At 42.6% G+C, this 23520-nt stretch overlaps 1 protein-coding gene across 3 annotated transcripts; it reads right to left on the reverse strand.

Annotated features, from left to right (window-relative positions):
- Positions 1–855: 855 nt before the first annotated feature.
- CTNNB1 (catenin beta 1) lies at positions 856–23520 on the reverse strand. 3 transcript variants are annotated; one of them, XM_055803865.1, is made up of 16 exons: positions 23094–23520; positions 21927–22030; positions 8999–9059; positions 8274–8501; positions 7883–8136; positions 7555–7793; positions 7266–7467; positions 6813–6957; positions 6233–6336; positions 5808–6146; positions 5406–5564; positions 4637–4756; positions 4334–4484; positions 4121–4242; positions 2880–2940; positions 1916–2136 (listed from the first exon to the last, which is right to left on the reverse strand). In XM_055803865.1, the coding sequence occupies exons 3-16, from the start codon at positions 9009–9011 to the stop codon at positions 1928–1930; spliced, it is 2346 nt and encodes a 781-aa protein (XP_055659840.1). In that variant the 5' UTR covers positions 9012–9059; positions 21927–22030; positions 23094–23520; the 3' UTR covers positions 1916–1927. The 3 variants fall into 3 exon arrangements, with proteins under 3 accessions (XP_055659841.1, XP_055659840.1, XP_055659839.1); XM_055803866.1 differs by lacking the exons at positions 1916–2136; positions 21927–22030 and adding an exon at positions 856–1629; XM_055803864.1 differs by lacking the exon at positions 21927–22030 and having other exon boundaries at positions 23094–23519.

Below are 23520 nucleotides of genomic sequence, written 5' to 3' on the forward strand. Positions count from 1 at the left end.
TTTAAATACCACTATTTCTCATAGCTTAACAGCTGGAGTTAATAGGAACAGGGAAGAGCTAAGTGGTGGCTGTTGCTTGGTGGTGTTTTATCGTAATGGTCTTGTAGCAGGAGTGTGGCCGAGAGGAACAAAGCTGAACCGCTGGATGAGCCTTGCCCCTTTGCTCTGCTGGCGAGAGCGTGGGCAGTCTGCTCTGTGGCTTTGTTCAGCTCTCATCATCTCGGCATCCCAACTTCAGCCACGATCCTTTGCAGCCAAGGCCCCCTCTGATCTTCTGCCGGCAAACTGCTGCGCTGAAGTGGAACTGCCTGGGAGTGTTTGTTCTTGGCAGAGGCTGGTGACAGCTGCACCGCACAGATGTGCAGAGCCTGTGAATTAGCCAGCAGTTCAGGAACCACTTTCCCTCCTTCCAACCACCCAGGTGCTGCCTTGAGAGAAGCCAGTTACACACAGGTCGTATCTCACACTAACTGAAGACCGAGGACACTTGAAAATGGATTTAAGCTACTGCACCAGCTGATAGTTCGTAAGCAAAGGATCTTCACCTGACCCCAGAAGCGAGTGTGCAGCTGGCAGGCCAGGCACCATGTAGTTGCCTCACATCTGGCTAGACCTGCCCCATGCTGCAGAGCCTGCCAAAGCAGAGCGGCAGAATACTGCCTCGGAGAACTGCAGCAGGAAACCTGTGTCCTTAGGACTCTGGGCTCTAAAGGGTTAACCGTGGGATGAAAGAGGTAAGTGGTTCTTGGCTTTCTCCACCAAAATACTGAAGGTGGTGTGCAATTCCAGGGCAAGTTTCAGAAACCTTGTTAACACGCAAGTCTACTTTATGATCTGAAATAATTTGACACAGAGTGAATTAAAAGTTTACTTTAATTTTGAACCATTTTATAACTGCATTTTTCTCATGAAGCATCTGTATCACAGCAGGCTACAATAACTTTGGGATAAAAGGCAACTGGTAAACTGTCCAATACAAGGTTCCAAATAAACAGTTCTTACTGGCCCCTACCCAGACATATCCCAGATAAAGTTTTTGATCAAAAACATGAAATAGATCCACCTGCTTATTTTAAGCATATTAAAAAGGAAACTAATTGGACCATTTCTATTTGTCTAGTTTTTTATACAAAAAGGCTACACAATGTTACACTTTATTCAGAATACAGTTAGAGCGATTATGAATTAGTGTTCTACACCTTTACTCAATCCTTAAAAATTAGAAACTGCTGTAGCATATTCACTATAACTTAATACTACGAGAGACTTTAAAAAAAACTAACAACAATTACTGCGAAAAGAAAGGCTACTTCCAAAGCAAGCAAGGTCAGTACCATTACAGAGATTTAAAAAAAATAATAAATTTTTAACAAGCAAGGCTAGGGTTTGATAAATTCCATCTTGCAATTCATTCTTGTGCATTCTTCGTTTCTTGAATCACTCCCAAAATCCATTTGTATTATTACTCCTCGACCAAAAAGGACCAGAACAAAAAGTTTACTTCAATTGTTCCCATAGGAAACTCAGCTTGGTTAGTGTGTCAGGCACTTTCTGAGATACTAGCCCACCCCTCGAGCCCTCTCAGCAACTCTACAGGCCAATCAATGCAAGTTCATTCAGATGATACAGCTGCAGAGAGAAAAAAAACAGGTGTCAGCACTCCCGCGTAAAGAGCTATTGTAACACAACAAGACTGCATGAAGCCGGTGCACAAGACCTTACAGTTAATTACTTCCACACTTCACGGCAGAAGTCAGTTTGGAGTGTACTGATCATGTGTTTCCAGAGCATTTGTTCACTGTTCTAGCACACTGGGACCCGATTGAGCCATTCCCTCCCTGCCAACCAAGTCCTCAGTCCAGTCATGTTTTTCTCGTTTTGTTTTGTTTTTAAATTCAAGGTTGGAGCTTCTTACCTAAAGGATGATTTACAGGTCAGTATCGAACCAGGCCAACTGATTACTGTCACCTGGAGGCAGCCCATCCATAAGGTCCTGGGCATGGCCAAGATCTGGCAGACCATCAACTGGGTAGTCAGCACCAGGGTGGTGGCCACCCATTTCATGTTCCATCATAGGGTCCATACCCAAGGCATCCTGACCGTATCCGCCAGAGTGGAAAGAACGGTAGCTAGGATCTAAGAAAGTTAAAGGTGGCAGAGGGAAAAAAAGCATAATGTTAACAGATGTTAGATGCATCAGAAGCTGCAAGTATCAGTGTGTGAGAAGATCTTTGTAGCCATCTATTTTTTTTCTAGTTCAGCCAAGTTCAACACAATCTGATGCCTGCCCTTAATGGCTATTCCATTGTTCGGAACAGCCTTCCAGTATGATTCTGCAGACAAAGCACACTGCAGTCAGAAGCACGAGCAGATTCCAGCCAAGCCATTAGTCTGCACAATCAACAGTACTAAAATTCAACAATACTGCAGCAAAACCAGGCTCCAAGACTGTAGACTGGCTTCTGAAAGACTAGTCAAAAATAGCTTAGAATCCTTAGGGACAGGCTAGCGTTCAAGTCTATAGACACTTACAGACTAATGCATTCAATACCAGCTTTTTTGTTTTAAAGAAAAACTGCATTATTGGAATTGTCAAGTCCATTTGTAAAAAAATGTAAAAGATTTCTGGAAACAATAGCTCAGCGGGATTCTCCCACGAGACTCGGACAAGAGACACCAGTTTCACATGTTCATACGGCTCCCATTTAAGTGCTGCCAGGGCTGTTGCAGGAACTGGGTATTTGAACTGGCAGTTCCTCATCTGCCTGTCAGTTTGCTGAAGAGTAATTCACCCTTCACTCATTTGCAGTTCTCCTTTAAAATCTGTGACTTGACTTCATCCAACTTAAGTTTAGTCAAGGGGAATGGAAGAGACATACCATCTGGGCGGTATCCAAGAGGTTCTCCCTGGGCACCGATATCAAGTCCGAGATCTGCTGTCTAGATGTACATAAAAAGTTAGAAAACAGTTTTAACATCGGGTCTTCAGGCCAGCACCAGTAATTCCAAGTTGAAGAAGTTTCGAAGCTTGCCCCAGATCCCTTTTTAGCAACTCTGCTGCAGCGAGCACTGCAGCATGCTGCTTCTGTGAACGTGAAATGCCTTTTTATCTAAGCATCTGTATCCAGTATTTAATGGCCAGGTTTAGGTATAAGAAACTGTAGATTACTGGAAGGAGGGTCCTGTTTGGAAATGAAAAAGATGGGGCACATCTAGGAACACTCCTCCCCACGTACACCTGCCCAACTCCTGCAAGTCAGCTGTTCAGAGATTCCCAAGCCAGCAGTGCAGCTTTTTAGGAGTTCCGAAGGGACCTCTACCAGTGTGTCCAAATGCAGAAGTAATTGCCTGCCTGCAGTGCCACTGCATAACTCCTGTCTCAAAGAGATATTCCACTTTAGCTTTTTTTTTTCTTACTGTGGTAGATACAGATTTTAGAAAAACAGAAAAGCAAGCACTGGAATAGTACACATCAAGGGCTACTGTCCTTTATTTAGTAAACACACACAAGGCAAAACAAGGGAGGCTCCTGAACCTTAAGAATCCGGGGAAAGACACTTAGTGAAACCTTCCCTCTACTGCATGCACACAGTTTGTTTTCAGTCTCAATTCACCGTGTCTTTTAAGCATGAAAAAAGGCAATTATTCAAGTCTGATAGCTCAGTTCTAAGTAGAACACGAGTTGCATCCCCACCCCAAGGTTATTAGTCCCACACCATCTGATCGATAGAGGCCTCACAGGACATGTTTTCTGTTTATGCTTCCCTCGTACCACTCATGCCTCAGTTTTTGCATGCAGAGGTCATTAGCTTCTGACAAGCAGCACAGAAATGTACAAAGTTCTTCTATACAGCTTTGCACAGTAACAACCATAGTAGGAATTACAAACTTTAGCAGCAGTAGAGGACAGACTCTTCCTGTCTGCAAGGGAAGAAGCAGCTGTAAGGCTGCTTGCCACAGGTTTGCTGAACCTGAACATGGAGGGCAAGTAACAAAGGTACTGCCACGTGTAGAGCTGGGCCTCTATCACCGATGGTGTCAGCACTCCACTGCTGGAAGGAGGGAGGACTTAGAAGTAAGGTCTCCCCAGGGAATCATTAACACAGAAGACACTGCTCACCTCGTTCCAAGCCATTGGCTCAGTCCGGAACAGAGAGCTTGTCAATTCAACTGAAAGTCGCTTCTTATAGTCTTGTGGTTTGTCCTCAGACATCCTGAACAGCACTGCAGCTGCGTATGTTGCTATCAAAAGAAAGAACAATTTTAGCAGAGATTGAGTCTTCTAGCAACTTTTCTAACTCAAGTATGTAAGCTATCTTTTAAGTTCACTTACCAACACCCTCATTCCTAGAATGAAGCAGTTCTGTTAAAGGGGCAGTTGCACCTTCAGCTTCAATTGCTTCAGCTGCTTCCTTGTCTTGAGCCAGTTCACAAAGTACACCTGCAGCTACTCTCTGGATATTCTCAATGGGAGAGTACAACAACTGCAACCAAAGCATAAGGATGTCTTTAGCTCTTCTACTTGAAACAAGCTCTTCAGTACAACCTGGCTTAGCAGTTCTACCAAGGAAGCGTAAGAGCCATTTTACTAGTTTTCCTAGTACGTACTATAGCATTGTCTTGAGCTCTTTCTTACCTGCACAAATAGTGGAATGGTATTTAGACCCCTGATTACGATTCGATTATGAACATCACGTGCAAGAATATGCAGGGCTCCAGTGCAGCCCTCGACAATTTCTTCCATACGCACGCCCTCCTAGTTTGGAAAAGAAAAGGCATTTTTTGAATTCGAGGTTCTGTGTGCTATCTTCTAAAATGACTGTCAAAAAGCTGAACAGCCTGTCAACAAGTAAACCAAACCCCCTTCCCCCAACAGGGTCCATATCCACTATCTACTGCTGGCCTTCAAACTTAATATCCCTGCTAGGAGTCGGCCTGGTTTATCTAACTAAATTCAGTAAGTGAAACATCTCAGTGAAACTACTCCCAGCGTTCTCATTTTCATTTCAGTTCATGATGAACTTCACGTCTGACAACACTGGCTTTTTTTCTCCAAGCTGGATTAGCTTGTCAGTTTGCTAAGTTTGAAGCAGTGGTTATCAGTAATGAAGAGGCCCCCTCCTGCCTCTGCAAGTATGAACTACACTGCTTCCATTTGTCCGTGCTAAGGCAACTTCCCCTTTGTTAAACCCATACTCTTCTGAGAAGGATGAGGCGAGTTCTGGTTTCCAGGTAGGGAACCTACTTCTGCCAAGACAGAATTATCAGCATGCCAAGAGAATAACATGAATTAGAGCAAATGATAGAACAACAGCTATTCAGACCAAACAATACATGGGTGAGGCACACTGAAAAATGAGGAGTTTGAGTTTCACAAGTTTGTTCAGTTAGTGGTGGCCACTTACCACAAACTGCTGTTGTGTTCCACCCATAGAAGTACGTCGCTGGGTATCTTGATGTGCTCTAACCAGCAACTGAACTAGCCTTGGAATAGCACCTTGTTCACGCAGTGGGGCATGGTTTGCAGGGCAGAGCGCCAGATTGCGGATCAAACCAACAGTAGCCTGCAGTTAAGAAGGGGGGGGGGGAAAGCATGACAGGAGTGCTTGCTGTTAGCAATTTTTTTTTTCATCAGGTAATCCCAAATGCTTAAATCTCTAAGAGACAACACCAAGTTGCTCAGTAGAAGCGATTTTCCCATCAGATAAACGACATTCCCCAAGACCTTACAAAGTATTTTTCACAGTTAGGTTTAAATGAAAAAAAGCACCAGTTTTCAGTGCTGAAAGCCATTAGCCAGTATTTACCTTGATCAAAGGCCAGTGTGAGGGCGGGTGCAACAGTTTAACCACTACTGGGAGTCCGTAATGGAGACGTACTGCGTTTTGAGCCATCTCAGCTTCTTGATGTCTGCTGGTGAGGTGACGGAGCGCACAAATAGCGGGTTCTGTGATGTCTTCCCTGTCTCCAGCCCGAAGAACTGTGCGCACAAGAGCCTCAATGCCACCAACCTGGCACACCATCATCTTGTTCTTGTAATTGTTGCAGGTGAGATTAGAAAGGATGCCAGCAGCGCAAGTCACAACATTAATATCATCTGATCCTAAAAGCTGAACAAGAGTTCCTAGAAGACCTTCCATGCCCTCCTGCAAAAAAGAGGGGAAAAAATTTAGTCTCTCTCCTCTTCCGCTATGTTGGGTTTTGATTCTGATCCCTTAGAAGAGCCATTTACCTGCTTTGTTGCAGCATCTGACAGATTTCTCAGAGTCCAGAGACAGTTCTGGACAAGACGCTGGCTTGGATCTGTGAGGTGGAGACCCAAAGCTTGCATCCCACCTAGAAAATGGTAAACATTTGACAGCATTACTCAAATTTGACACCATACTCAGATATTCATCTCGTGGACAGTCAGGTCCTCCTCTTCCTTGAAGTCCGAGTGCATCTCTCACAAGCTTCTGGATCTTTCTTGGCATTAGTATCATAGTATGGCTAGGCCCTAATCCTCCATCACATAGAAAAATACCCTGAGATTCTCTTCGTGACACTGGGCCTTTTAAATGTATGCATATTCTAAGGGGACCAATCTGACAATGCTCAGCCACTAAGCCACCCAGCTAACACCATAGTAGACTTACTTAAGACAGACTGCCTTTTATACTTCTGTATACTAAATGCCTCTAGAACTAGTTATGGACCGAAGGACTAATCCAAGTTAATTATTTGATGCTGGCAAGTTTTGGTTCCTGTGTGGGATGCACCGATCCTGAAGTACTGTATAGCTTTTTAAGTTACCGTGGGTACAAGGTACTTACCAGCCTCAACAATAGCAGGTTTGTTGCTGGAGCAGACTGACAACACCTTCAGCACCCTACTTGTGGTCCACAATAGTTTCTCGTAAGTATAGGTCCTCATTATGTTTACTAGAGCCTGAGGTCCACCACTTGCCAGAATAATCAGCTGAAAGACAGCAAAAGTAAAATTTATCAGTCATTTCCTGTGCATGCCAGTGGGTAGTAATTGTTGCTGGCTTACATCCATTGTAGGTTACAGACCTCTAAAATACTGTTCACATCTGCTGGTGTGATCTGTAAGTTTTGCGGTCTCACTGTAAGCATGACTGTACTTTCAGAAAGTAATTCCCGTGTCCCTCACCTCTTGCAAGGTCAGGACTGACTGACAAAAGCCCAACATGGCTGAACAGGAACTGTTAGGCCATTCATAGCAAGCCTGCCTGTTTTAAGTACTTCAACAGCAGAGACACTTACCTTACTTTCTTGATTGCCATACGCTAAAATCTGAAGGCAGTCTGTCGTGATGGCCAGGAATTTGACATTTGTCTTGTTGAGCAAGGCAACCATCTTCTGCAGCCCACCAGCTAGACGGACAGCCATTTTGGCTCCTTCCTGGTGTAACAGGAGATTGTGAAGAGTTGTAATGGCATAGAACAGCACAGAGTCCACTGGGGACCTATGGAAGGAAAAAACCTTGTGAGTACCTGCACCTACCAACACCAACTGAAAAGCACAACAAGCACCACCTTAGTAGTCCACATACCCAAGCATTTTAACCAAAGCAGGGATGCCTCCTGATTTGAAGATTGCCAACAAGCCTTCACGGTGATGTGAGAGATTGTGTAGCGTACCTGCAGTGCAACGGGCTGTTTCTACATCATTTGTATTTTGCATGGTACGTACAATAGCAGATACCATTTGAGGAGATCTCATAATAGCATGGCGAGATGCTTCCTTTTTGGATAACTGATGAACCATAACTGCAGCTTTGTTCACCACTACCTACAGAAATATGCGAAGAAAGCTTTTAGTTTTAAGGTCACTGAAGAAGCCCCACAAGCAAGGTACACCGAGACAGAGAAAATGCTTACCTGGTCCTCATCATTCAACAGTTTGGTCAGTTCTGGGATTGCACGAGTTGCGAGTTCAGCATCATCTTGGTAGTTTATCAAATTAACAACAGCATGTTTTAACATCTGGGACGGCTCAGCCAGGCGTTGCACATTAGTTGGATGAGCAGCATCAAATTGCGTGGATGGGATTTGCATTCCTTCATCCAGTGTTTCAGGGAACATAGCTGCACGCACTCTCTGAGCTCTAGTCATTGCATACTGGCCATCAATATCTGAAAAACAAGGTAAGTCATTACCTCAAAATAGGAATAAAAAGCTCATCTTCTAGTTTGGCAATAATTCAGTATTTATGTTTCTGTATTGTTAAGCTGTGTATCTAAGCAAACCAGTGGAATAATAAAGGCCTTACCAGCAACTTGCTCCTGGGTGAAGGACTGCGAGAATCCCTGCTCCCACTCATACAGCACTTGTGTCGTGTCCACATCTTCCTCTTCAGGATTTCCCTTGCCACTCAAGGAGGGAGCAGTTGTGGTGGCACCAGAATGGATACCAGAGTCCAGATACGATTGTTGCTGCCAGTGACTGACTGCTGCTTTTCTGTCTGGCTCCATTGCCATGTCCAACTCCATCAAGTCAGCTGTAAGAAATCATTGTTGAACAATTAAGTTTAGTTCAATTACTCCAGCACGTATTAATTCTTCAAGAGATGACACAGATTTTAAACAAAAATAAACCGTTACAAACTACCTCAATCCAGCAGAGGTAGCACTGCAAGCGAGACTGCAGTTTTAAACTGAGGCTTTATACACTGAACCAATGCAGGCATCTATAAACCTGACTAACAGGCAGAGCAATCACTGCTGTTGTGACTGTCTTAGCCTGCCGCTTAAAGGTTCCCTTTTCCACATACTGTGATTATGTATCGACTGTACTTAAGGGACCCAAAATGCTTACGATGACAAACTTGTTTGCAGGTTTGAGTTCCTGTATAAGGTATTCATTACTGTAGTACAGCAAACATTATTCAATCCAAGTGACTTTAAGAAGCTAAAAAAGGGGAGTAAGGAGCCAGTTTAACTGCTCTTTGTTAGAACTGCTAGATTCCCGTAACGGAAATTGTAATGCATTACATACCTTGAGTTGCCATGTTCCTTGTTGTACTCCCAGAACTCCTTCCTGCTACCTTTCAGAGACCCTAAAAAAAGAGCAAGGTTAGAACTTATTAACCACTAATCAGAATTAGTAAGACACGCTTCCATATTAGAAACACTAGAATTGCAAACTTCACACATCTTGCCGTTTCATTACTACAGTGAGTATGTTCACATGCTAGTTAGCAAACCTCCATGGACAGAGATGCAGAAGAATGAGATGTATCACCCTGACTGTTTCTGGTAGACTGTATCTAAGATGTATTGTCCTCTTAAAGCTGCAGGAGAAAAAGTACTGAAGACTGACCATGATAAGAGCAATTTTTTACTTCTCTGTCCTTGCATAAGATGAAGTCCCGACATTAAATTCCACAGCTTAGACATGCTGCAAATATAAGGGCTACATGTCAGACTTCGTTTCCCACGAAGACAACTACTCTTACACTACTAGCAAAACTGTCTGATAGAGGGCTACAACATGGATTTTCACAGAGAAAGCTGAAATGACCATTTAAGACAAGCTGCTATTATTTCAGTGGTATAAAGACTACCTTAAGAGTGATATAATTGAACCTCCTCTTCTTTACTCCTTTCCTGTAGCACAAGAAGAAAGGTTTCTTCCTACACAAAATACTACTCCTTGAAGTTAAACTGAAAACTGAACCAGTCTTATAAACAAATGCTCTCCTTTAGTTGCACACCAAACTTTTTTTTCCCCCCCTATAGAAAGCCAAGATAATTGGGGGCAGGAGGCTGAAATATGATCAAATGCCCTATCAAAATCTTCAGCATGCACCTCCAATTGATATCACCAAGCAGTATGGAAGTACTTGCCCTATAAATCTGTAGCTGTCTCTTCATTATTAACCCAGAAAGGGAAATTTGAGGCTACAGTTTCACAACAGGTCACTCAAAGCTGTCATACTTTTATTTCATTTGCTCCCCCTCCCCCCACAGTCCAACAATGTTTTCAGCACTGACACAGGGCTGGTGACAGCCTATTCTGGGAGCTAGCCAAGCCGAAACATTTGTAGTGGTAACTAGTGCAGTGAGCAAAAACATCTCTTCCAGCAATCAGCTTTCAGCTTGCCGTTAGGTGTTAGAGCTATGCTGATCAAAACATTCCTAGACAATGAAGTAAAGGCAAGCCACTAATCTCTTTAAAGGACAGGTTTGCAGTACAGGATATAACAAAGTCCATTTGACATTGTATTTGTGTACAGACAGATTTCTCAGTTTAAGAGTTTCCTTCAGGAGCACCTTTTACAAAATCATAATTAAACAGAAGACAGGACTGCAGTTTTAAAAGTCTTGCCGAATAGGTTAGGCAACTCAGAGGCAAGCTTATATGTCACTGTCTCTGAGCCAGCTACAGGATACTCCCAGCAGCTCCCGAGCAATCTCGTTACTTTGCCATACAAGTGCCAGGGCTGTTTGTCCTGACTCTGCACTCCTGCAACTTCTGGCAGCAACCCTTCTCCGGCTGTTTTAAAATGGACAGTAGATCTGCATCTGCACCAGATAAGCAGCACCGAGCTGATTTAAGACATAACACAACATAAAGTACCCTGCTACGTAGCTGGAAACACTTATGTCCCTGAACTGGTCCTACTCCACAGCCTGGAAAGACTAGCCAACTCTGTCTACACCTCACCATCTGCATGGAGAATGCACTGACAATACAACCACCCTTTTTTCCAGTCCCTTGAACACTAGACTCTTCCAACATGCTGTTAGGCATCTGGGATCAGCAGTGGTAAGGGGAAGGAAAATCTAAGTCATGCTGCCAGTTCGCTGTTAATACAAAAATTCTCCTGAGTAGCCAAGTTGGAGGAAGTACCTATACAAAAACTTGATAGCTCCCTGCAGGTCTTCTGCATGACTTTGTCAGCCCCACTAACCCCTTTCAAACAAAGAAGTGGAATATAACTAAAAGTAAAATTTCTATCTTTGCTCCCCATAGTCCTCGCTGCAAGTCAGACGCGACATTTCCAATAGAAAACCAGGCAAGATGTAGCTGCTATACACAACTCACAATATGCTTCGCACAAAAGATCTGTTTCTATTGTAACTTCTCCTGTCTCCTCCTATCGGCAGGCTGCTAATAAAAATGATCACCAAACTAGTTCTGAAGTTAACATACTAGCAGATGAACCTGTCAAGAGCATTGACCATGCTTTGAGATATTTCCTACCACATCATATTCAAACACGCAATATGAGACTTGGGAACAACATTTATAATTTCCTTCCCCTGTTGAATACTGCAAAAATGAAGGCAGCTGGCTTACAGCAACTGCATTCTGAAATGCTTTTTTCCATTTCAGCAGCCTGATGAGATCTGAAGAGCAGCTGTACCATTAGATGAAACTAGCCACTGAACTGCAACACTACTCCAAAATAAGGCTGAAGAACATCTACAAAATAGCAATGAAGAATACTGATTAAGTGTTCAGAACTGCATTATCAGTCAGATATTCTTTGAAATGTTGACCTTAGATCAGCCTGCTAGCTGCACCTGAAGTTTCTAATGCTAATCTGCATTTTATACACCTGTAAGCCCCCAGCAATTCCAGGTAGCATTTTTTTATTTAGACGGGAAATTGTTTTTAATCTTAAAGAGTTCAAAATAACTGCAGACCAAAGATAGCCAGGCAAAAGGGGTATGGGTTTTTTTTTTGTTTTGGGCCTTCTGTAACTGAAAATTCTCCCATATTTTCCTTCCCATTCTCTTCGCATTTTACAAGGGGGTAAACAGAGTCCAGACAAGCTGCTGACTTGGTCTTCCTGTGTGTCACTGACAAGGTTAACTACTACACTCACAAAGAGAACAACCACCCCACACTAGGTACAAATGTTTGTGCTGTTCATTTTCCTGACAGAAACTGGATCAATACACGCGGGGTGGGGGTGAGGTAGTGGGGAAGTGGAAAGAAAAGAAAAAGAAAAACACTACCAGATAATTAAGCTTGTAGTCTTCAACCATGAAGCATATACCAGCTCCTTTAAATTGAGCTCCTATTCAAATTTACTGGAGGACAGGACTAGCAACATGACATTGTCAAGGTAACATATATCTGAACCATCAGGAAGAAACAGAAGGACAGTATACTTTACGAACTTGAGCATAACAGCAAGCTTCTGTAAAAGACTACCTGGTATGGGTAGTTCATAAGGATGTACTGCCATAAGTCATGGGACAACTTAAAAACCTCCTCCTCCTCCATGATGCTATCTACTTGTTTAGCAAGCATCATCAGCTTTGGGTTTAAATGGAGGTTGGGTTTTTTAAAATATATATTAAACTCCTCATGCAAAAAGCAATGCAAGGCATTGCATTAGACTGTACTGTGTACCATCAGTCCCAACCTTGCATTTGAATTCTAAAAAAACACCCGAGAAAAACAGTTCTTTTATTTTATCAGTTCTCACAGGCTTGTGAGCTAATAATTGCAAGTTACTATAGAAGAGAATTCAAATTGCTTAGTTTTCAAAGGAATGAAAAAGAAGGAGCGTTCCGATGACAAATGAAACTTGGGTACTAACTTCTGATTTTGGAGAAGAGTTAGATACTTGCCAAGGAAACCAAGAAGCCTATAGCATGCCTCAAATCTGAACAATTCTCTTAATTAAGATTGACTCAGGTTACACCTGACAGATCTGATAAACAGATTCCCTCCCCTTTGTAAAGCAAGTCAAAGTTTGCAAGTCTTCCAGAAATCTTTTGCTTGAGAGCAGCGTATTACCAAAACTTGTATGAGAAATCAAGATTGATACATCCAACTACCATGATCTACTTAAAGGAGATTATCTACTGACCACATTTTCGTATGTCTGCATCTGTCTCATGTAGGACTGGCCAAGCAACCACATCTTTAAATTAACCATCAGTGCTGAATGACACATTTTCTTACATAGAACAAGCAGATCTTAATCTTCTTGTGACAGTTACAGCAGTTAAAAACATTATCTATATACAAGTGAAGAGAAAGAAGTATGCGTACTGGAAAATGTTTTTTACTCCAAAGTTACTGCAACCATTACCAAGGTGTTACTGGAAACATTCTTTGGCTCTTATTTTATAATTGCTCTTGTTTTGGGCAACTGCCTACCAATGTTATGTTGCCTGTGTATCCACTCCACAAAGAGTGAGTAGCCAAAATATACAGGCAACACCAGTTCTACAACTAGTAACACCAGATAACTACAACACTCTTTCCTATGACCCAATAACAAAAGTATTAGAATTTAGTGTAGCAGCAGCTTCCTAATTAACTTTACTTTTCAAGTGGAGGATGTGGGAAATACATTCAACTAAAGACTTTTAAATAAAAAAAATCCTTTGATTTTACCCTGAAGGTTGTTACTCTGTTTTCTAAAAAAAGGAAGTGGGAGAAGAATAACTTAAGTAAGGCAATACCGATAGCGGAAACAAAGAAGCTTTCATAGTATACAAGCTCTTTCAGGCATGAGTGGCTGACCTATCTCCCCAAGCAATTTTTGGTCTGACCTACCCCACAGGTGTAAGTACTCTTGCAACAGGCAAACCTACTTCTACTGCTTTCAGTTGTATGAAGACATGATCCAACTGAGATGTTCGCTTTAGTATTTATTAGGAATAGCACTGAACTAATTAACAAGAAGCCTAGCAAAAATTTATTTTTCTTCCTTCAAAGAAGGAAACTATAACCAGTTTATATCTGCCTACTAACTTTTTTTTTAAAAAAAAACAGTAGTCTTAGTCTGGTTGAAGACGACATGGCAGCTACAAATTTGAGATTGAGTGAAAGAGGGATAAGTTACAGCTGACCTATAAGAAATGATTTCTAGATTGCTATACACAGATGAAAACAAGGATGGAGCTTGTGGAAAGTAATTATCAAGGGTATTTGCATTCAGTTTCTAACAGACAATTCTAGTTTTGGATTAAGGAGCAAGATAATCTGGGAAGTATTGTCATTTGCCTTGTAAAGGTCTCAACTTAAACTTTCATTTTTTATCTCTGAAGGTTATACTTAAGTTCAAAAATTTTTACCATTTGAAATCTGATGTAAACTTCTAATTATTCCTTATCCAAATGGGCATCTCCTCCCATATATTCCAAACAAAACTTAACTTTGAGGATCTTTATCTGGCTTGTATTGAGCTCTGGGGTAAAGTATGCTTTGTAGGTAATTTTGGAGGCCCTTCATTATCAGATGCTCTGTAAGACTGGTAAGAAGTCTTGAAAGTATAGTTTCAGTGTCTGTGTTAACAGATTTTAGAAGCTTGCTATAGGAATGACAGTTGTGGTTCACTTTTTCTACACAATGAACAGAAGATACTTTATTTCAAAGTAGGAACAGAAGACATGCTTGAGTTTCACTCCAAAGACTTAAATTTTAAGAAGTTTAATTCTTGTACAAAGGTACCACAGAGGATTAAATACAGCAGTTTTCCTTAAATACATTCCATATCCACAAGTACTGAACAGCATTCCCATATTCTGTCTAAAGTAGCAGATCTGCAGTCCTCAGTCACTTTGTCCTCTTTGAAAGGAAGAGCTACATGCAGTGAGTAGAGATTTTGAAGTTCAAGTTACACGCAAGCAGCAGAGTGTGTTGATTGTTGTGGAACTGGTCACTCACCAGTAGTGACTTCTAGATTAAGAAATTCAATTTCTCAAAACCCTCCTCACACCAGCAGTTTAAGGACCTGGATGGACAAAACCTACTATGAAATTCTTTGAAAAACTGGCTCTCAAATAGTGATTTAGAGCTGTAAATTATCCCATTAAACAAACCACTTGGATATTTGTTGGAGACAGTAAAATTACTGTTTGTCTTATTATCTATACCAGGAATCAGAATATAAATATCCACATTTTTTGTATAAATGTCAGGCTTCCTTCTGCTTTCAGCAGGCTGATATTTAATACTGGGTAAAAATATCTTGTCATAGGCCATCTGAAGATATCCTAAGTAAATGGAAGTACTTTAGTATGTAACATAAAAAAAAAAAGTCAAACCATACAGCCAACCCTAAAAGGGAAAAAAACACCATGGGTTTTCACAGCTCTAAAACATTTCCATCTTCTTTCAGGTTAGATATAACACTTATCTGTAGCCTATACTATATTTCTATTTCATCTGTAGCCTTACTATATTTAAGCATTATGCCAAGATGTAGCAACCTCAACTATTTCAGTAGTTCTATTGAAAACTAAGAGCTACCAATAACCTTAATCTGCATGCCACAGCACATGCCCACACTGAAATCCTGTTTACTAATCCTAGACTGCAACAAAACAGACTCATTCATAAAGTTTAACTCGTGACAAAACTGCTCTGGTCATTTCCTCAAGCAACATTTGCTTAGCACCATTCCCTCCAACCACTAAGTAAAAATACTTACAAGTATCCTCTGTAATCCATCCACCACAAATTTATCAAAGCTAAAATATTTCAGACAATGTGCTCTACTGATGCCTGCAGAAAGTTAGAAGATGCCTTGCAAACAGCAATACTTTCCATTTAATATTTAGCAAATCAGATCACAGTAAATTTGCCTCCGAGTCCAGAATAGAGTCTTAGGTTGTTCTTTAAAATATCTAAATCTAAAATCTGTTTCTCCTACCAGACATTAGGAAATTAAGAAACCTGAATATCTGCTTTACTGACTTAAAAGGTCAACAGGTTGCAACTTCCAAGCTTTAAATATCCTCAGTACATGCTGGAAGAGGCAAACTAGCTCAGATAATCCACAGAACTGAAGTGGAAGAGGAGGTGTTTGACAGCACATACACACAGATCTGCCAGTGCTCACAAGTTACCTCTGTTTTCAAGCCACTGTTTTTTGCTGCTTCATTTCCATTTATTTCTTTCTTCCTTCAGGCATCCGAGTTTACTATTCCATCAGTTGTTCTGGCTTTTCAGCCTCTGAAGTTATCTAAAAATTCCTTTCCACAACATAAATGCAGAAGAGCCTCCCTACACTGGCTTTTGTAAGTTTTTTTGTAAGAGTTCATTCGATGCCACATCACAAAAAATAAAGTATTATGTCTGTCTCTTTTCAGTCATCTCAGCAATCTAAGACCAATTAAGAGCACAGAGTTTCTATTCACATGCTCATTACCTAAAGCAAACAGCATGCAAATATTTTCTGTTCTTGCTAGAATTCTGAGTTGATTACAACTGCTTAATGGAACTGAAATGCAGGCATCTGATAGTCTGTACTAGACTTAAACACTGAGTTAGCTGTGTTAAGAGGATTTATTCCTCGAAAAATGCCTAGTGAAGGAAAGGACTCTGATTACAAGGTCAGAAAACTCAAAGCTCATCTTTGAATCCATGCAACGTTAAGCACACATGGCAGAGGAGGGGGGAAAAAGGGGACACAAGACTTCTACAACAGCTGTAAGGCTCAATTCTACCACACTTCCATTAGGACTGGAACACTACACTGCTCTGATACTACAGGACACTCGCCTATTTCACCCTACCTTTTCTCCCAAAGGTGACAGCAGGCTAGTGAAGGATCATACTTCCTAGCCAGCTTGCCAAATGATCAACTGTTACAATTCATGAAGTTTCAAGTGCAGTTGAAACTATAATGTTAAGTGTTATAAGATCCACATTTTGGTTTGCTCACCCCAAGGACAGAATGCCACCCAGAACACAGGTAGTTTTAATCCATCACTGAAAACCAACTTTAGCCACTGACCAAAAGTCCAGGTAACAAAATGTATCAGAAATAGGCTTAGTGAGCTTTCACTGCCAGATGGAATATCTTTCAGCTCCAGGCAGAGCGTCACTGAAACACAGCACTTCAAGGAACTAACATGGTATTTAGGCACTAACAGCTTGTGCCATTAGTCAGGGTCTTCACGATTACTAAGGTTTAAGTAAGTACCCTTTTAAAAACAAACCATTAGAAATTTCAATAAAGAAACAGTTAACACTGGTCTGAGAGCCATGGTCAGCCAACAAATACTTGAGATAACTAATCTCTAAAATTATGGGAACCTGGAGGAGAATTCAGAACAAGTACATCAGGTTAAGTTGCTAAAAAAGCCATGAAGCTCACCTGGGCACTGATCTGCACAATCGTTCTAGGAGATGAACTTTCAAACTTTAAAACCTGCCTCCCCAGAAATGAAGCTGTCAGTATCACATACAGTTTCTCCAATACCTTTGATGCACAGTCCTTTACTCCTTCGGACATTTTAGAGAAACTTTGGTGGAAATTACATATTGACAGGACACCTAGAGATGTCACAAAAGGTACTTAGGAACAGTTACCTACCACCATAATTTCTTATGACAACCAGTGGTGCTTTGCAGAATTCTGTTTGATACTGTCCAGAGCCTAAGGCTGCCAGAGTCACATACATGGCTGGGCATACTATGCAATGTAAAGACCACACCTTTTTACATTGTCCCATACTCTTTGCTATTTAAAAGCATACTTATGCTGTAGTAGCTGAAATGTCCCAACACTGGGTATCTTGTCACTTCAGAGGCGTTACTGTTTGGATCCACAGCACAACTATTCTGCCCTTTACCTAGAGAAACATTCAGCAGTTGCAAGAGGTCTGTCAACACAATTTTATATTTAAAAAATCACAGGCAAGTATACCAGCAGCTTCTAACAAGGTCTGCAAATTAAGTGATCTTCTCAGAGCTACAATTTCTGCACTGGCTTTTTGTTTTTCCTCTATAGAAATCTCCAGTTGTTTCCAAGAGCTATAAGCAGCACCTGTGCTCAAGCCAACAGAGAAAATATCAAGTCATGTTTGAAAGTAATGATTTAAGAGAACTTTTCACTGGCAAGTATACTGCAACAGTAGCAAAATCTATCACTTTATTAGTAGGCAAGATTGGCTCCAAGTACCTACATATCCTTCTTCACTGTCCCAGAGAGGAGCTGACCATAACATTTAAGGTGATGTGAGGAACTGCTTCAACTACTAATCAGGTGTTACACACACAGCTTGAGAACAGTAATGATATTCTCCACATAATGTACAAACCAATCCTTTGACAGCAGTTTGCAGCTCAGTAGTAAAGGACTGGTATAACAGTTTCAAGTTTATGGAATTGCATTAAGTTCATAACAATATTATCAACCCAATTACTCTTATGCCTTAATTGTTTTGACCAACTAACCACCACCAACTCGCATAAGTAACCTCGAAACAGTTACTAGGTCAGTTCTGCTCAGTGATGGATTTACTTTGAGATCTTTTGGTCACCATCAAAATTTTCCAATTAGTGTTTCATACAGCATTCACTATGTTTGAATATCTTCATGGATGTGCAAAACATTAAGAGCAGTTTTACTATCACAGCTTAGGAAGTTACCAGCTCTTATTTGCAGAACATAGTGAGGCATCTACATTATGCACAGTCCTGCCTTTCTCAGTCAGGGATGAGCTAGTGCTTCTGTGTTTAGTTTGCCTGCAGTATCACCTAATAAGCCGCAAATCAATGCAAGTTTTTGGTCCACATGCCCCTACTTTCACCAAGTAAGATGCCTGTAGTAAAGACGGCAGTAGCCAGGATCAAGCATCATTCTTTAGTCTTACCTAGCCACATACAAAAAAGCTGCTATTGTGACCACTTAAACAAGTAGTATACCCCACTTCATTTAATACTTATAAAGTAGTTCAGCAACAAACCACTGCCAGCCCTCAAGCTTCCTGCCCACTTAGTTCTGAGTGTCAGAAAAAGACAGTATTTCTGCAGTTATTTGTCATGATCCCCTACATCACTACCAAGGTTGGTAGCCACTGTACTACATAATTGTCTTTCCTTCCCATGCACCTAAAACTGAAAACATTTGTTTCCACTCTAATACAGCAACAATTTAGCAAGTAATCTCCCTTCCAAACCAGGAAGTATCTAACCATGATCTAGTTTCTTCTTAGACTGCAACCTTGTAGCCAGCTCTGAACATAGATGTTAAACATTAATCTCCACAGTTTAAGAAACAAGAGTGATTAGTCATAATTGCACTGACACTAATGAAATACGAATCTGAAAGTGGCTGCCTTTGCCTGTCAGAATAACTACGTATTTACCACAAGACATACCAATAGTCCAGAAAGTACTGTTTAAGCAACAAACATGCGAATGAAGTCTGACACTGTAAGGTTTCTTCAACGCACTTTTAATTAAGGCAAACGGACAAGGCACCAGCATTTATCAGCACCTTCAGGATGTTAAGATTTCTGGCCACTGGAGGGCACCTGAACTGTTGCCAGGACAACACAGAACTACTGGCTACAGTTGCTGCAGAGCTGGCAAACTTCTCCAGTTTATACAAGTCTATTTAGCACAGTAAGTCTGCCTAGAAATGCTAGCTCCAGCACATATACCTACAGTGCACATTGTGCATTTGCAAACTCCAGTAAGATCCAGCTAGCTCATGCGACCTTTTTAAAAAGCAGCAACCTCAAATAGTAGATTAACTCTTTCAACCTTTATGGGAACTAATTTATTCCTTAACCAAGGCTCCAGAGTTGATTTAGTATTAAGTAATAGAGCAAGTACTTCTGCAATACTAATCTAGCCAGCGTACATTGTTTCCTAAAGCAACTTGGAACATTAACAAAAAGTTCTTCTGTAATGAAAGCTGTAAACCAACATCTGCACCTATAGTTCCCAAGGCAACAAAAGCCTAGGACACATTTGCTTTCACATCAAATCAGAGTTAACAGATTCATGAGGGTAGGTTGTGCTACAAGTATAGTTTCCACCTGCTCACTGTATCAATTTGGTGTTCCATACAGACAGAAATGCCAGAGTAAGAATTCCATTAGTTCTCTCCCTTGCAATTGAAGTTACCTGTCAGTTGAAAATAAAAAAAAAAAAAACCACAAACACACACACAACTTTTCTGGCTCCTTTCTTGTCCTAAGAGGCAACACAGGCCACATAACACTATCATATTAAGACATTACTCTCTTGAGCTAAAGTCTGATCACAGACTACAGCCAATTTTACCTTGAAATCAAGGGCAAGAAATGGGTATTAAAAGTTAACCACTGTCAGGCTACCTTATGTTGGCAAGTCTAATTCAGCTGGCATATAACATCAAAGTACCCCCAAAACAAGTCTCCCAATGCTTAACTAGAAAGTCAGCAATACTGCCCTGCCCATCTGACCAGGATAATCATTTTATCTTAGAGAGACAAGTCAAGTCACCTGCAATGCTTACTGCCAAGCAGTTTGCAGAATTTTGCAAAGTTAATGTAGTGCCATTTCTAAGTTACCACAGTCATCCAGCAAGGCAGGGGGCTCAGAGCTGTGAGGACCCAAGAGTAAGTCCCAACTGCCTGCAGTTTCTCACCAAGTTTTATCAGGCTTCACGAAGTACAATGTTCAAGATAAGTAAGGTTAGTCCTGATTTTCCTGCCACAGTATGCAGTCTACCAGAGTCACAGAACAAGTTTTGCTGCAAGCAACTGCATGATCACAACCCCTGCATCACCAGCTTTAACTGTGAATTAACATGAGTGATTCTGATTACTGTTGTGTTTGCACACTAGTCTGCCTACTAGACAGTATTTTGCAGAGACATCTTTATGCAGGAGTTTCAGACTGCATGTTCAGACTTCAGCTTACAATAGCCGTATTTCCTGCCAACTCCCTTCCTATCCCTCAAAATGCTGCAAAATTAGTTTAGAAGGCCACTAGTACCAACTTGTTGTCTTTACACCTGAACTAACTTTCCAAAGTACTGTGTTCTGAAGAGTTAAACTTGATGCTTTGGTGATGTAAAGCCATAAAAAACAACATCCATTTCACAAAGAAACCATGTCTGAAGGACAACCAGGTTTTGCGGCCAAGATTTGATAAGCCAGTTACCAACACACCATGCAGTCATAGCAAAACGATAGTGTTCATAGTAGACTATGTATCAAGCAGGAAGTCCAGCCTATTCATTGCTTAGGCAAGAAAAAAGAAGCTTGGTTTACTGAGGCTGTAACACAACATTTGAAGGACTGACTTTCTCAATCAAGCTTTACTTTGCATTAAATCCTGGCTTTTAGAAGCTATTGTGTAATGCATTGTCCTTTCCATCAACATGTTTTTACTTATTTCTTCCCCACACTCTTTGAAATGATCAGCCATACAGACCAAGATGAACATTCCCACACATATCAGTTTATACCCGAACAGAAAATATCTGAACTAATAGCCACGCAAATATGACATTTCTTTAGAACAACCCCAGAACGGCAAGACACTCAATACAGTTTTATACTGAATGTCTGAATTTAGAGAGCCATAAAGCCATGTCTGAATGCCTAAGTAGCCTCATTTTCACCAGTACCAACCATTAGGCAATCGACACAGTCACCACATAGCTACAGCTGTCAGCACCTTTTTATTAGAAGTGCAAGATTAACCTGGACTGTCAGTTACTGAAATTCACATTATAAACTGGACCAATAAACAGCAGTAAGTTTTGTCCTTTATGCTGTTTTAAAGCCTTGCAGTAGTACCTTTTTGTCATTTAGAAGCAAAATCATAATTGGCAAGTTGCTCTCTGGTGTGTCTGAACTTCGTATCAAGAAAACCCCTGATACCCTCTCAGGTAGTTTTCTCATCTTTGCCCTTACTATAGTCTCAGCACAGAAAGATCCTGTTTTTACTAAAACCGCTCCTTGATTTCCGTCCATCGACCTCAGCACAGCATACCAGCCCAGCCTCTTTCCATTCACCACTTGCATACTTTGGGGGATGGGAGGACCACAGATGTCTGGAATATACAGTGTCAGAACAATGGCTGCTCCATGAGAAAGAGATCAAGATCAACATTGCTATTCCTAAAGTCACAAAGATCAAGATCAACATTGCTATTCCTAAAGTCACAAAGATCAAGATCAACATTGCTATTCCTAAAGTCAAGAGTTGCACATAGTACCTTCACAGCCTGTCCTTTCTTTCTTCCCAGAAGGGATAATCTTCAGTAGAGGTTTTTGGGAAGACATTCAAAAGGAAGCAGTCCGATGTTCTACATCGTTTTAGCTAGGAAAGAATTTAAGGTTTTGCTAGACTTAAGAAACCTCGCCGTTCAAGGAGCAGCTAATCATGCATAAAAGAGATGAACTAAGTTTTGCGGGGGGGAGAAAAAACGCTTAACAGAAAGTCAAAGACCACCACATCTTGAGCTCCCCGTGCCACGGGAAATCAGAAACAAGGGCCCTATGTCCTACTAGGAGTAACAGCAAGTTACCTCACACGCCTCAGAAGTGCGTTAGTTTGGGAGGCTGGAGCCCCCGTCGCCCCCCCCAGCGGGCCACAGAAAGCTGCAGGCGCTTCCCCTCGCAGCATGCGAGCCCCCACGCTGCCCAGGTCCCAAGTCATTCGCTAGAAGACTCTGGTAACGTGGGTGTTAAAAACTTAATTTGATTGCTCCCAGCTCCGGGGAGCTTCATTTCGGTGACACCCAGAAGTATAACCTCTCCAGCAAATATGCATGCAACGAAGACCGAAAACCCACAAGGCAACAGATTAGTTATCTCCCGCTGACTGCGGTGACCGTGATTAATTATATTCGGTACAAATAAACCCGTCCCCCGCTCTCTTCCCCCTCCTATCACCAACGGCGATCTGCAGCCCACCAGCGAGTCAGTACCTCCCTTAAAAAATAAAAAAGGGGGGGAGGAGAGGAGGGCACGAAAGTACTCCGGCCTCGGCTGCAAACGCAGGCGGGAGCGGAGAGCCGGGCGGCGGGGACTCGCCTTCCCCCGCAGCCCCCGGCAGCCGCCCCTCGCCCCAGGACGCGCTTCCCAACAGACACCTCGGGAGCCGCAGCTGCCGCCTCCCGCGACCACGCAGCTGTCCGGAGCTCCCAGAGCGGGAGCCCTCTCCCCCTCTCCTGCCCACCTCGCCGCCTCTCGCCCACCCCCGCTCCCCCCCAGGCAGCGCCCCCCGCCCCCCCAGCCCCGTCCTTGCCGCCTCGGCGCCGGGCACACCCTGGACCCCCCCCCGGCCGCCGCGGGACGCGCCGCCCGCTCCCGCCCGCCGCTGAGGGAGGGGGCCCGGCCCAGGCTCGCCCCAAGTTCCCGCCGCAGAAAGTGGCACTAACGTTGCAGGGAGACGAGAGCGCAGAGTCCCCCCGGGCTCCGGCTGCTGCTGCTGCCACCCGGACGATCCCGGTCCGGTCCGTCTTTTCTTCCTCGTCCCCCCGCCGCCGCTTCCTCCTCCTCGCTCGGCTCTTTGCTCACGGCGGTGGCCCTGCCGCTGCCTCCCGGGTGGCGACGGTGTTAGTCCCCTTGCCCCAAGCGCCGCTCTTGCTCACACCGCTGAACCGAGCGAGAGGCTTAAAATGGCGTCGCTCACAAGGAGGTTCTTATAGTGAGCGGCGGGATCGGCTGTATCCTGCCGCCGCGGCCGGGCCCAGCGCGCAGCATTCCACAGGCACCCAGCGCACAGGGCAGGGGGAGGAGAAATAGTGCCCGGCTCCCAGGGCGGAGGGAGACAGAGAGCAGCAGCGGCGGGAAAGCGGCCGCGAG

Source organism: Falco peregrinus, chromosome 5 (assembly GCF_023634155.1).
Source record: "Falco peregrinus isolate bFalPer1 chromosome 5, bFalPer1.pri, whole genome shotgun sequence".
In the NCBI taxonomy this organism is placed as follows: domain Eukaryota; kingdom Metazoa; phylum Chordata; class Aves; order Falconiformes; family Falconidae; genus Falco; species Falco peregrinus.

Excerpts from the sequence above, each read along its gene's own strand:
- CTNNB1 (XM_055803865.1), bottom strand. Across the intron at positions 7,468-7,554 it reads GCTTTGGTTAAAATGCTTGG|GTCCCCAGTGGACTCTGTGC; the intron begins GTATGTGGACTA and ends TTCCTTCCATAG. Across the intron at positions 4,757-5,405 it reads GAACACAACAGCAGTTTGTG|GAGGGCGTGCGTATGGAAGA; the intron begins GTAAGTGGCCAC and ends TTTCCAAACTAG.